At 38.6% G+C, this 14,826-nt stretch overlaps 1 protein-coding gene across 2 annotated transcripts; it reads right to left on the bottom strand.

The window, feature by feature from the left end:
* Window positions 1-2,135: 2,135 nt before the first annotated feature.
* On the bottom strand, window positions 2,136-10,532 carry Vmn2r129 (vomeronasal 2, receptor, pseudogene 159). Of its 2 annotated transcripts, none has more exons than NR_038052.2 (4): window positions 10,248-10,532; window positions 6,918-7,721; window positions 4,602-4,731; window positions 2,136-3,479 (listed from the first exon to the last, which is right to left on the bottom strand). NR_038052.2 is itself a non-coding variant. In NM_001384510.1 (4 exons), exons 1-4 carry the CDS (start codon window positions 10,451-10,453, stop codon window positions 3,462-3,464), a joined length of 1,311 nt encoding a protein of 436 aa, NP_001371439.1. In that variant the 5' UTR covers window positions 10,454-10,532; the 3' UTR covers window positions 2,136-3,461. The 2 variants fall into 2 exon arrangements, 1 of the variants encoding a protein (NP_001371439.1); NM_001384510.1 differs by lacking the exon at window positions 4,602-4,731 and adding an exon at window positions 8,129-8,411.
* Between the last annotated feature and the right edge of the window lie 4,294 nt (window positions 10,533-14,826).

Genomic DNA, 14,826 nt, shown 5'->3' with positions numbered 1-14,826 from the left:
GATAGACCACACCATGACCTCTGAGATAGACCACACCATGACCTCTGAGATAGACCACTCTGTGACCTCTCAGATAGACCACATCCTGACTTCTCAGGTAAACCACATCATGATCTCTCAGATAGACCACACTGTGACCTCTCAGATAGACCACACCATGACCTCTCAGATAGACCACACCATGACCTCTGAGATAGACCGCACCTAACTCTCAGTTAGACCAAAATCATGACCTCTCAGATAGACTGCACAATGACCACTCAATTAGACCACAACCTGAACTCTCAGATAGACCAAACCATGACCTCTCAGGTAGACCACATCCTGAATAATCAGATAAACCACACCATGTCCTCTTATATAGACCACAAAATGACCTCTCAGATAGACCATATCCTGACCTCTCGGATAGACAACACCATAAACTCTCAGATAGACCACACCATAAACTCTCAGATAGACCACACCATGTATTCTCAGATAGACCACACTGTGACCTCTCAGATAAAACACATCATGATCTCTCAGTAGACCACACTGTGATCTCTCATATAGACTACTCTGTGAGCTCTCAGATAGACCAGATCCGGACATCTCAGATAGACCACACAATGACCTCTCAGATAAACCAAAAAATGACCTCCCAGATAGACCACACTGTAACCTCTCAGATAGACCACATCCTTACCTCTCAGATAACAACACCATGAACTCTCAGATAGACCACACCATGACCTCTCAGAGAGACCACACCAGGACCTCTCAGATAGACCACACCATGATCTCTCAGATAGACCACACAATCACCTCTCAGTTAGACCCGATCCTGATATCTCAGATAGACCACACTGTGACCTCTCAGATAGACCACTCCATGACCTCTCAGATAGACCACAATGTGACCTCTCAGACGACTCCTGACCTCTCAGATAGATGACTCCTGTCCTCTCAGATAGACCACACTGTGACCTCTCAGATAGATCACATCCTTACCTCTCAGATAGACCACACTATGACCTCTCAGATAGACCACACCAGGACCTCTCAGATAGACCACAAAATGACCTCTCAGATAGACGACATTCTGACCTCTGAGATAGACCACTCTATTACATCTCATATAGACCACACCAGGAACTCTCAGATAGACCACATCCTGACCTCTCAGATAATCCACAATGTGACCTCTCTGATAGACGACATCCTGATCTCTGAGATAGACCATACCATTACATCTCATATAGACAAAATCGGGACCTCTCAGAGAGACCACACCATAAACTCTCATATAGACCACACCATGAACTCTCAGATAGACCACTCCATAAATTCTCAGATAGACCACACCATGACCTCTCAGATAAACCACACTGTGCGCTCTCAGATAGACCACATCATGACCTCTCAGTAGACCACACCATGACCTCTCAGCCCACACCATGACCTCTCATATAGATAAAACTGTGACCTCTCAGATAGACTACACCATGAATTGGATGCTCAGAGTCATGGATCACAGGGCCCCCAATTGAGGAGCTAGAGAAAGTACCCAAGGAGCTAAAGGGATCTGTAACCCTATAGGTTGAACAACAATATGAACTAACCAGTACCCCCCCACACACACCCCAGAGCTCGTGTCCCTACCTGCATATGTATCAGAAGATGGCCTAGTAGGCCATCCTTGGAAAGAGAGGCCCATTGGTCTTGCAAACTTTATATGCCTCACTACAGGTGAATGCAAGGGCCAAGAAGTTGGAGTGGGTGTATAGGGGAGTGGGGAGGGGAGGGTATGGGGACTTTTGGGATAACATTGGAAATGTAAATGAAGAAAACACTTAATTTAAATAAATAAAATGTACTTTTCTTTATAATTTATCTGATTTTCTTAACATCTACCTTGTATATTTTAAAGCTATTCCATATTTCAGTGCTTCTGCATTGTCATATGCATAGTGTCACAGTGCTTCACACAGTGCTTCACACACTGCTAACATTCACTCTTGTCTCTCTTTTCAAATAAGTGCATTTTATCACATCAGAAATATATGATCTTACAAATCCCAACAGAGGCAATTTACCATTTTGTGATTTCTTAGATTTTGTTGCTGGAAAAAACACCATGACCAAAATAAACATGTGAGGAAAGTGTTTATTTATTTATCTACCTTTGTCATAGAACATTGAATAAAGTCAAGGCATGAACTTGGAAGTAAGAACTCCATGAAAGCAAGTGGAATAATGTTGATTACTGGCTTCATGTCCATTGTGTATGCAGTACCCTTTCTTATAACTCAAGGACAGCATGCCTAGAGGTGGCGCTGTTCACAGACAGTAGGGTAACCTCATGTTAATCATTAATTAAGTGCATGGCTTAAACACAAAACCACAGATCAAAATGTTGGTAGCCATTCCTCAATTGAGAATCCCAGTTCTCAACATATTCATGTTTGCTGTCCAGTTTGTAAGTATAAATCTGTATATTACTTTATTTTTTATATGATGAAGTACTGCTTTTATTAAGATGAAGAATAAGATAAGTTGAATATCATCTAACATTTTCATACCATGAAAGTTTCAATTAAGCACTTTACCTTTATGTTTCTTTATAATATTTGAATCTGGTCTAATTAAAATAACATAACACTTTGGGACAAAGATACACATTAGCAACCCTGCACTAGAAGCCAAGATGGAGAAAACCTCCACAACCACCATGACCCTCCCCCTGGTGCTGTGGTAGACAGGGAGGAAGGTGATCCAGACACTGCAGAACACCAGCATGCTGAAAGTTAGGAACTTGGCTTCATTGAATGTGTCAGGAAGGTTCCTAGCCAAGAAAGCCAAAGTGAAGCTCCCCAGAGCCAAGGAGCCCAAGTATCCCAGGACGACGTGGAAGGCAATGACTGAGCCTTTATTGCAAAGAATGACAATCTTCCCATGCTCAGATTGTATATCTCTGTCAATAAAGGGAGGAGATGTGACCAACCAGATTCCACAGAGAACAAGTTGGATCAGGGTACAAATGGGAATGACCAACTTAGGTGCCCCTGTCATCATCATCCCTCTCATCCTTCTTCCTGGAGTAGTGAGCTTGAAAGCCATGACCACAGTTATTGTTTTGGCCAACACTGTAGAAACAGACACAGTGAAAAATACTCCAAATGTGGTCTGCTGCAAGATGCAGGTGACCTGGTCGGGAGGTCCAATGAAGAGCAGGGAGCAGAGAAAGCAGAAGACGAGAGAGATGAGCAGGATGTAGCTGAGAATGCGGTTATTGGCCTTCACAATGGGAGTATCGTTGTGTTTCACAAATGTGACGAGGACTAGAATTGTGATGGCCGAGAAGGACAGTGCCATGCAGCCTAGAGCCATCCCCAATGGATCTTCATAAGCCAGAAATGATACAGCTCTTGAGAGGCAGTGGGTTTGCTCTATGTTGGCATACTTATCATCTGGACACCTCACACACTGTTCCATATCTGCTGGCATATGAAAATAAACCCTTATAAGATATCATAATATGTATATAATTATTTTATATTTGTATTATTCATAGGAAATATCAATAAATAATTTGGTGTTGAGCATCTATTCCATTCCTTTTTGCTGTAGAACCACTAACTTAAGATTGCTCTGTATTATCCTATCTTTGTCATCAAACAAAACACCAACATAGGAAGTAGAACAGAAAAAAATCTTATTAAATAAAAATAAAAATAAGATGATTAATAGTAATAATCTGATTATTTAATTACTCTAAACATAAATCTACTATTCACAGACAAGTAGAGTGTGCAGACATCAGTATTTTTGCCAGTTGATGAAATGCATCATTTGCTTTGTTTGTTCAGTTGTTTGTGCCTTTGTCTGTATCTAAACATAGGAACCCGAACATGCAATTCCTCATTCAAATACTGTTTGTATAAAGGAATATTTTCATTCTTGAAGCTCTAGACCTCATAGACCTCTGCATGTCTCTTTCATTGTTTTACCATCTCTATCTTCCCAAATATGCATTTTTAAGCTACATGGCATGGATGTTCATATTCATCCATCTATTCTTAGCTAAGCACTATCCCATCTCTTGTTGCATTATTGAAACCTGCACTCTTCTTCTAATTCTTTGACAGGAAATACTTAATCCTTTGTCCATTAAACCTATTAAAATATATTTCATTAAACAACAACTGTTACCCTGAGCATCTGATCTTTTTCACAGAGTAAGCTGGATGATGGAGGGAAAGATTGTGGAAACATCAGGTGGTCAAGTATCTATGTACAATGAATCAGAGAAAAATAAACATATGCATAGATTACATTTAAATATTTCTTTTTAAAATGTTATACACGTATGTACCCCTAAATGCTTTCTATATAATATAAAATCAGTAACCATCATATTGTGAGAGAAATGCCTTGATTGAAGAAGATATTGGAAGTTATTTTCTGGGTCCAAAAGAAGTTCACATTATATAACTGATTATGTTCTCATTCATGGAGATTTTAGGTCTTCAGTTTACGTCTAGGCCATTTCATATTTCTAGCTTGGAAAGAGAAGGTATTCAAATTCAGCAATTTTTCTTCTGCATGCAAGCATGTACCTGTTTCGTTGGAAATCTCATTTTCTGGGCACTGAACACAATCAAAGCAGCAGTCTGCTGTTTCTTTTTGATAAATTTTCCTGAATCCAGCAGTACATGCCACACTACACACGGAGGAGGGAACCTGAGGCTGTGCATAAATGTTATATAATATGCATGTGAGTCTGTGTATTTCATGTATTTGTCATATGAATAATGACCCATAGATCAATACATGTGACACTAACAGATATGATTATATATATTCTTCTGATATGACTTATAGTTCTGTGTTACTTGAAGGTATCAGGCACATTATTATTTTGTATTTTCCTGCAACGCACTGAATGTCACACAAAATTTACTATATCATGTAATATTATATATGTAACATTCAGGTTGTAGCAATTTAATTTTTTTTCCTTCCTAAACTGATCAATCCAAAAGAATGTTTGTGTGACACCTGCTTTTCTCTCATGATTTATAAATTACAAAAAACTAAAAAGATTAAAAAATAGTGAGGTGTATGGAGGGAGAAGGTAGGGGAAATGGGTAAATCTAGGAGGAGTAGTTTGATGACTATGACCAAAATATGTTAAGACTCCCATAAATTTAATAAAATTTTCCTTAGTGTAAAAGAACTTGAACACACTATCCCTTCCCCTGTCTCCCATGTGCTTATGAAGGAGCTTACCCACCCACCCACTCCTGCCTCACCACCCTAGCATTCCCCTGTGCGGGAGAATGAAGACTTCACATGACTAAAGGACTCCCCTCCTACTGATGCCAGATAAGGCAGTCATCCACTGAGGAGGGGAAAACAGGATGTTGGATAACATTTGAAATGTAAATAATTTTTTTAAGTCCAAAACATATAAATTTAAAAAAACCACTTAAATCTGGAGAAACATTTATGTTAATGAATACATACTGTAGTTAAGTAGGCTATACATTAGTTCACACAGAATCAGAAATTTTCATGGGTTTCATATAGTTACAAATTTTTAATTATATGTAAATATGTACTATATTATAAATTTATCAAATTTATTCCTGTACTGTGGTTGAATTGGCATATGGGTGCTATTGAACATGAAATCCAGAGGACATTGCTCCTTCTATGCCCAGATTAACATGCAGTTGAGAGTTATCACATTTTGATGATTGTAACTGAGGATGGTCTTTTGCAAGAGTAGCAATTAGTCTTAAACACAGAATCTCATATTTAAAAATCTACATATCCTGAAAAATAAAACTTATGGTATACCCACTGATGTTCCTCCCTTGGCCCATTCCAAATCATCAGATATATGAAGTTTTTGTCTCTGTGGAAAACAAGGTAAATAGCTTCCTATTTTCACTTTTAATCCAAGGCCTTGTGGAAAATTCCAAATGATGAAAATATCATACTCTGTACACTGATTTTCCCTATGCTTCATGTTCACCAGTTCTCCAACAGGGTTCATAAATACCCTGGTTTTCATCAAGGAAGACACCTAGAAGAGATTCATGCTTACATATGCATATCAATAAAGGTAATGCCAAGTTGAGATTTTTCCCTATTTTCTTAATGATTTTCAGAAAAGACAGCTGTATTGAAATAAACGTGTGTAGAAAAAAACAGTATACCTCATTGATAATTGAATATTTATATGCTTCATATTAATATTTGATGATAAGATGTGCTAGAAAAAAATGATTACCAGATAACAAGTAACACGGTGTGTGTGTGTGTGTGTGTGTGTGTGTGTGTGTGTGTGTGTGTGTGTGCCTGTGCGAACATGTTTGTCAAAATACTTTTAAAAAATGAAGCCTTGTACGTGAGAATGAAGGGGAAGTCTGAATATCTGAAAATTTTGAAAATAAAAATGTGGGATTTTATGTACATACAGTGTACACATATAAAATGAACATGAACTTAATAAAATGGGAAGTCAATCATTTATGTTTTTGTAAAGTGTTAATTTACATGAATAACTATTAACCACAGCCCATGTATCAATTTTTGAGATACTATTTTCAGAAGAATATTCAGTCATTTAAGACTTTTATGATAAAACTCTTCGCTCCTATTTTAATTTTGAACTCATTTGGTGAAATGTTGAGACACCTTTTCACAAAACTCACTGATATTCATAAAATTGCATTATCTCCTATTAAATATTATCTTTGTACATGATGTTCATCCATGTAAAAGAATCATTAGGGTCTTTTGCAGTACAGAAATCATTGCACTGAGAATAATCTCTAACAAATGTATAGTTGTTACTCTGGTTCCATTGAAAAGACCACATTGATATGTCTAAGCATAGCATAATGAAATGTAAGAAACTTTACCTGCTGACAAGCAGTGAAATATCTTTTGGGTTTTGCCTTTTTCTGAGACTCTACTTGTTGAAAAATGTATTCATGGTAGGTGTGGGCCACAGCATAAACAGCATTATATAAACTGTAACCTTCATCACTCATCGCCATATCATAGTTGTGCAGTGATGTCCATTCCAAGGTGTTGTTGAATGTAATATGATGCATTCTAATGCTGTTCTTAGATATTGAACAATTAAAATAATTCCACTCCAATATAGTATGAGAAATATCTACTGGGTATTTGGCAGTGTTCATTGTTTGCATGAATTTATTTAATTTAGGAATCTCAACTCTGTGGTGTGCAAAAGTGATAGTCCCATGGAAGAGATTAAGGGTGAAGTCTTTTTTATTTGTGATGACATCCCATTGTGAGGTTGTGATCCAGATTCTCCGAGCACCTAACTCTTCCCATCTTCTAAAGCTTACTTCTAGAGTAGAGTTCATTTCACCATAAATGATAACAACCTTTGCTGAAGATGTCATAATTTGTTGATCATATATTGTAGCCCTTGTCATGTATATCTGCATGTTTTCTGGGATCATATTAACAAAAGCTAAACAGATCCCATGCCTTTGGCTTTCTTCTCTTAAATCTGAGAGAAACTGAATACCCTGGTCATCATCTGAGATGACCATTCCTATCCAAGTCCATCTAAAGTGAAACATCAAGGAGACCATGCCATGGGACAAATGTGTGTCCTTGGGGGCTACCTGATGGACATGGGGCAGCCGGTCATGGTCGCGTAGGTTAGGATTAAATGGTCCAAAGAAAACCTAAAGGATGTAGAAGAGAGAAAGAAACTTCCAGTGAGGAATGTGATTATTAGGATAATTGGACTCATATACAAGTAATGCTACCCACCTTCCAGAACTCCTGTTAAGATCAGTAAGATTGTACTATACATGTCATGCATCATTCCTATTAGATTCTAGACTATTCCTGACAAGTCTGAAATACCTAGAACTCAGTTTTACCTGTTTGCACAGTACATCTATGAACTGATTTTTAAATTCATATATATGTGTGTGTGTGTGTGTGTGTGTGTGTGTGTATTATATGTGTGTATGCGTGTGTGTTTGTGTAGCAGCACACTCACAAATGCATTCTCTCCACATTTTCTTGTAGGCACCTATAAATGCAATTTAATGTTCGCAACCCATTCATTGTCACAAGTTCTTACCAGTGGCATCGAAGAGTGCATTGCCAGTTTTAAGGAAGTTTTCCATGATGGTCCTGTAAGACCTATGGCACATGAATCATCTAAATAACAGAAATAATTAACAAAATTCATATGTCCATTTATTTGTGTATATGCTTGGTCCATAACTCTCAATAAATCCTGACAGTTTCCACCAATGAAGGAGAACATCAAAGTTATGTTGGGTAAAAGATAAGGATTCCTGTTGATCTCATCGATAGCAAAAAACATTACGAGAAGAAACTCATATTCACTTGCTGCAATTCTAAAAGAAGGCATAGTGATGATAAACGGAGATGTTTGAAATATAAAATTTCAAATGCTGTAAAGTTTGTAATATGAGATATACTAAGTCTGCCTCCCTAGTGCGGGGATTAAAGGCGTGAGCCACCACCGCACAGCCAGACTAATTATTTTAAGATATATTTTATTGAATGTTATTTATCCATTTCAAGATATATACAATGATACAATATACCATATGACCAGAATATTATCCTTTAGGGTCTTGTACATATCAAGTTAATTTACCATTAATGTGATTTTACTATTTCTATTTTGTAAAAATTTTGTGAGATTTCTTTAAATACCTCAGTCTTCCTAATTCTTTGAGGTCCTTTAAGTGATGTCTGAGCACAGAGATCTTCTCTGCCTCAGCACAGTTGTCAGTTCCTCTGTTATTATTCGCTATTGCCTCTCATCAGAAGTAAAGACACCAAACATAGTCTTTTGCTAAAATTTATATTTTTTAATTAAGAGTTTAGCACAAAGTTTTTTCTAATCCAGAAAAGTATATTGACACAGTTCATACATTTGTAATTTTAAAAATTATTATGGCTTAAAAATTGTCATCAATGAGAATTTCCACATTTTTTGCAATAAGGTGTTGGAAAATTAAGAATATATCATAAATGAAATTCCAACTCACCTAACACAGAAGGATAATAATGTGAAGCAACCATAACTATCAAAGTGTACAGTGCACTGTGCCTACCAATTGAAAAATATATTTCTTTATTCTCAGACATAAAAATTTAATGAGAGATGGGATGAGAACCAAAGACAGAAAAGTACAGGAAACCTTTGTTTATGAAAGAAAGAAGTCGAAGACACATTGATTAGCTAAAAGTTTCAGCACTCGTTCCCTCATGATCTGCAGCCACAAATGATAACATCTCACACTATGGATCTCAGACCTAATAGCCACATTGTGGGCAGGTTCTTTTCCACAAAAAGAACAATGATTATCCTAGATTTAGGTTTTCAGACCTCAGATGTAGAGATTAAAGTCTACATTTTCCCTATGAATCCAGGGCACCTGACATAGGATGAATGGAAAGGAATTGTGACTATATATTAACTACTCAATAATAAGTTTATTGAGCAGTTAATAGAAATATTGACCACCTATCTGATAGTGATAATAAGCCTATTCTGTTACTGTGCATTTTTGTAATTGGATAAAAAGTTTATTCTGTTAAGAGAATATGAGACTAGTATTCTTTTACCACATTCAGTACCAAATCCAGAATTGCAGGATGAGGCTCATTTAAAGACTATTTTATAAAGCAAAGTATATGTATATTCACAATTATATAAGTAATGTTATACATATAACCAGGTATAGTAGACCAACATATACACAAATATTTCAATGAAACATTGCATGTTCATTTGCTGGAAAACATAATTAGGTAACACTTTTATGAAGGCATTTAGTTGCATGATCATACATGAGGCATTGGCAGACAATTGAATATAGGCAGTGATGCAGTCTCTTCATATTGAGTTCTTGACAAAGGCGGGGATTGTGAATTCAAGCCAGATGAAAAGATATCTTTCAATATATATTATCAACAAAGACTCAAAAGAGAAAATCTAGACTTTCTCATTGTCTAGCATTGTGAACTGGAGCATAATGTATTAAAACTAAACTAAACTGTGAAACATTTCAAAGTATTAAACTAGTGATTTATAAAATTAATTTTCAGGGTTTCTTAAAGTTACATGGTGAGGAAGAGGGCAGAGCCCACAGTTTGTGTATACAGCAAAATATTACTCACAAATGACATTGACACAGGAAATAAAGATAATGACTTACCTAAATTTTAAAAGTGAACTATAAAAATTATCTTCAACTGGTGTATCAGCTGCCCCAAGGTAAAAATGACATTCCCTTTGCAAATCTCCGTCATTATCATCACTATTCTTTATCCTCCAAAAGCAACTTGGTTCACTCCAACAGCACAAGATGAGAGAAAACTTCAGAAACAACAATGAAATCGTGAAAGCACAGAGCTTCTTCATGTCTGCTAGGATCTAAGATGGAGCTGTTGTGAAATCCGTTTCTGATGTAGAAAAACATCACACACACAGTTGCACCTATGTGTCTGTTTTAAGGCTACTGCTGTCTGGAGATCCATGTATTATATTCACAGTTCCTTTCCATTCCTCCTATGTCAGGCTCCCTAGATACATAGGAAATTCTGGCCTCAGGCTCTACATCTGAGGTCTGGAAAGTTCTCATCAACATATTTTTGAAAACATGTTTTGAGATCATGTTTTCTACCCTCAGGGGCCATGACTGCATTCATGTGCATAGCGTAAATCCCAAGGAAAATCTTCTCCTGCATAGCTCATACCAGACCATGTGTCAACAGTCATTATGTACGAACACAGTGGATTTAATCAGAACTTATTTACTGTGACAAAAGTTTAAAAGGTCATAAAAGTTCCATATCACTCAGATGTTGAGTTGAATCATGGAACATTATGTAACACATTGTCTAGTTTAGGGAAGGGCAGTCTCACATGCAACATGGAGCCTGGAGCTGACCATGCTCTCTGTTGTTCATATACTATTGTATGATACTCATGTTTACAAAATCTCCTCAAACTTCCCATGATTCCTGCCATCTGGAGAACATGTCACTATGCTAAATTAAAAAAAATGTATGGGTTCTTAAAGATTCAACACCCATCCTGTCCAATGTCAGTGCCTGTGCAGACATTCACGGATATGCTGATCTCTTTCCTGATAATTAGTCCCTGGCAGTCAATGACATTTGATTAAACATTTCTTTGGTTGATGTTTGTTCACACCTCATTAAGAAGTTAGAGACTAATTTCATATATTTTGCTCAAAGGAAAGAATTTAGGTGTCATTTAAGTGATAGAATTTTATTGCTAACGTTAGCGTATACCTCCTACTTTTCATTTACTTCTACTTGGCATTTGTTTTGAAATATTCCTATCTTGGATTACATTTCAACAATATAGATGTATGCTGTTAAGCTAATTTATGTAATTTGTTTAGATTACAATGAGTGACAAAGATGAAGCATGGGTTTGATTTGTAATTTTTTTAACTACCTTATATTTTTGTTCAAAATATCCATACTGAATAAAGTGACTCTTAAACTCCATTTTTTGGAATGTTTGGTATGTCACTGGATAGTAAAATCTTGCTATGGAATTTATTTAACTATCTTTGTTACTATGAATAAACATTTGTTTCATTCTTTGTTTAATTATGACTATTTCAGTGTAAAATTGTATCAGTACATTTGCAAATCTATAGATTGGGTAAATTAACTGTCCTGTTGTCATATTCTATAATTGTTATATACGCGGGTGATAATACAATGTCAAATTAACTGGGAATGTGCGTGGAGGCTGACTCTTCACTCTGCTGTGACTGCTACTGAAATGCCATCCTGGGCTGTGGCAGTCTTTTGGAAGTCATTTGGTGCACATGACCAATGGACTGGGATCCATACCATACTCATTAAAACAAGACTACAGGTCAAACATTCAGGTCTTGAATTTGGGTTTGCTCAGATTTAGACGTATCCCGAGCTTTTGTTCCCATCGGAAAGAACACGCTCATGACAACCGGAATCTTCTGCGGCAAAAGCTTTATTGCTTACTTCTTCAGGAGCCAGAGCGAGAATGGCAAAACCCCATCCCTTTTAAGGAGAATTATCCTCCGCCTAGGACGTGTCCCTCCCTGATTGGCTGCAGCCCATCGGCCGAGTTGTCGTCACGGGGAAGGCAGAGCACATGGAGTGGAGCACTACCCGGGCACATGCGCAGATTATTTGTTTACTACTTAGAACACAGGATGTCAGCACCATCTTGTAATGGCGAATGTGAGGGCGGCTCCCCACATCTCCCCCTTTTCTTTTATTTAGGAGCAATAGGCCACCCGTTCTAATGAGAGTGGAGATAGAGGTCAAATCCCCAGTGTGCAGGTAAAGGAGCCATACACAAAACCTCCTCCCAGGCTCATCACCCAGAGGGGTCCTGGTCTGGTCCCTTGTCGTTTTTCCTGGGAGAAGGACACTTGGACACTCAACCTTCTTGAAAGATGACATGTCTCCCTAGAATAGGCTCATACATGCCGCAGAGCCCTTCTACTGCAGTGCTTAGCCGTGCAACTCTCTCGGGCTGCTGAAGCACACTCACTCTATCCCATGCAATGAGACTAGCCTCATGGGGTGCAAGAGCTGAATGGCCAGCGACCTATTGCTTAAGCATAGATAACATATATCAGGGGAAGCACCATGTTCTAGTGCTGCAAGTGCCTGGGCAATAACCACCTTGTCTCTCCTAGTTTGGGCCTTAAGCTTACAGACCAACCAAAGAAGCAACACTAATCCACAGCAAAGTGTATCTCCAAATAATATCAATCCCACCCATTCTTTAAAGAAGGAAAATGCTGAGGAGATCCAATTGGGTAATCCTTTGGTCAGGGACAGGTCCAAGCACGTGGAATTGACCTGAATGATGGCAATTCTCAATTCCCGAAGGGGTCTGTTCAAATTCAGCCGTCCAATTCTGTAACAGATACTCGAGAAAGACTTTTTGACAAATTAGCTGCCCTAGTAAATTTCTCATACTGAATGGAAGTAACACACAATCCCGGAAACTTTTGTTCACATCCCAGCTGAGCTATTTGCCATAATACATCTAGTTGTTCCTGGACAAGATCTATGCTTTGATTAACCAGCATGAGACCTCCCTGTATCTTGACATTAGCTGAGGCCTGTTTATCCATGGCTGTGGTCACCGAGCTGACAATGTGTTAATGGTGTCAGTCATCTGGACCTGTCCAGACAGAGCCAAGGATGTCTGAACAAGGCCAAACCCAGTTCCTAGTTAGTGGTAAAAAAGCGGGGGAATACTTGAGCATTATACATCACCAGCATTGGGAGTGGAAATGTCAACATTATCCCCCAACGCTGCTCTCTCTTTGTTATTGTCACCCTGGGTATCACCAAGATGAGGGACATCAGTATTTCCTTGGTCAGTCTGGATTTTTTGGGTGAGTCTTTCTGGTATCCAAAATGGGTTGTCTTCATTTTGTGGAAAAACACAAACAGCTCCCCTGGATCTTATCAAAATAGGATCCGGTCTTTTCCATTTGTTACATAAAACATCTTTCCATTTAACCATCTCATTGGGCCTATCTGGCTCTGAACAATGATGTTCAGCCGCAGTATGGCCATGAGCATCAAGATTTAAAAAATTGAGTGTAAAGAGTGCCATAGACACAGACACTCTTGGTACTCGGGGTAGAGCCTCCTCGACTCCCCATTTCTGTTTTAATAGATAGGATTTGAGGGTGCGATGCGCACGCTCAACAATACCCTGTCCTTGAGGGTTGTATGGAAGTCCAGTCAGGTGGGTCACGTCCATCTGACGGCAGAACTGCTGGAATTTTTGAGATGTATGTAGTCTCCCCTCCCCTAGCCTGAAACCTGCTTGCTCCGGGTGGAGCTTCCTGCTCATTCGTTCTGCCACGCCCACTGCTGGAACCTGCGGAGCCACGCACGTGCACCTTTCTACTGGACCAGAGATTATTCGGCGGGAATTGGGTCCCCTCCCCCTTCCTTCATAACTAGTGTCGCAACAATAAAATTTGAGCCTTGATCAGAGTAACTGTCTTGGCTACATCTTTTCTCTCGCCACCTAGCCCCTCTTCTCTTCCAGGTTTAAAAAATGCCTTTCCAGGCTAGAACCCAGGTTGTGGGACTGCTGGCCGGGACACAACAGATGTGTATAAGCTGGTCCATTATCAGTCTTAAAGAGTTTGGGTTTCCCCCAAGCACTCCATGCCTCAAGGCAATGTTGAATCACATGTGAGGCTTTTTCTCCGGTTAAAGGAGAGGCAAACATGATGCCAGAGCAGGTGTCCATAGAGACATGTAAATATTGATTTCTCCCAAAGGAGGAAATATGCGTGACATCCATTTGCCAGACCTGTAATGGCCTGACGCCACGAGGGTTTACCCCTACATGAGGAGTAGATAAAATTTGACAACAATCTAAAGGCATTATTAAGTAATCAGAATCATTTTCAGTAGAACCAATCCCTCTGGCAGCTCGAGGAATACCAGAGGAAGGAAAACAGCCATGTAGGCTTGGCAAAATTATTAGTTGAGCTATTCTGTCCCCTTGTGATATAGAAAAGACAACTTGAGGACAAGAACAGAGAACCTGAAGTTCCCCTTTATAATCCTGATCTACAACTCCAGGGTGGACAATAAGACCTTGTAGGCTGCAAGAGCCTGCCTCTCTCTCCCAAGTGTTGGGATTAATGGCATGTGCCACAACTGCTTGGCTCCTTCAAAAACCGGAAATGCCTGTTGCATTTTCCTTTGTTCCTCTCTGGGAAT

Source organism: Mus musculus, chromosome 4 (genome assembly GCF_000001635.26).
Source record: "Mus musculus strain C57BL/6J chromosome 4, GRCm38.p6 C57BL/6J".
Taxonomy (NCBI): Eukaryota; Metazoa; Chordata; class Mammalia; order Rodentia; family Muridae; genus Mus; species Mus musculus.
The sequence above is the reverse complement of the archived record's forward strand: the minus strand, read 5'-3'. Positions and strand labels throughout refer to the sequence as shown.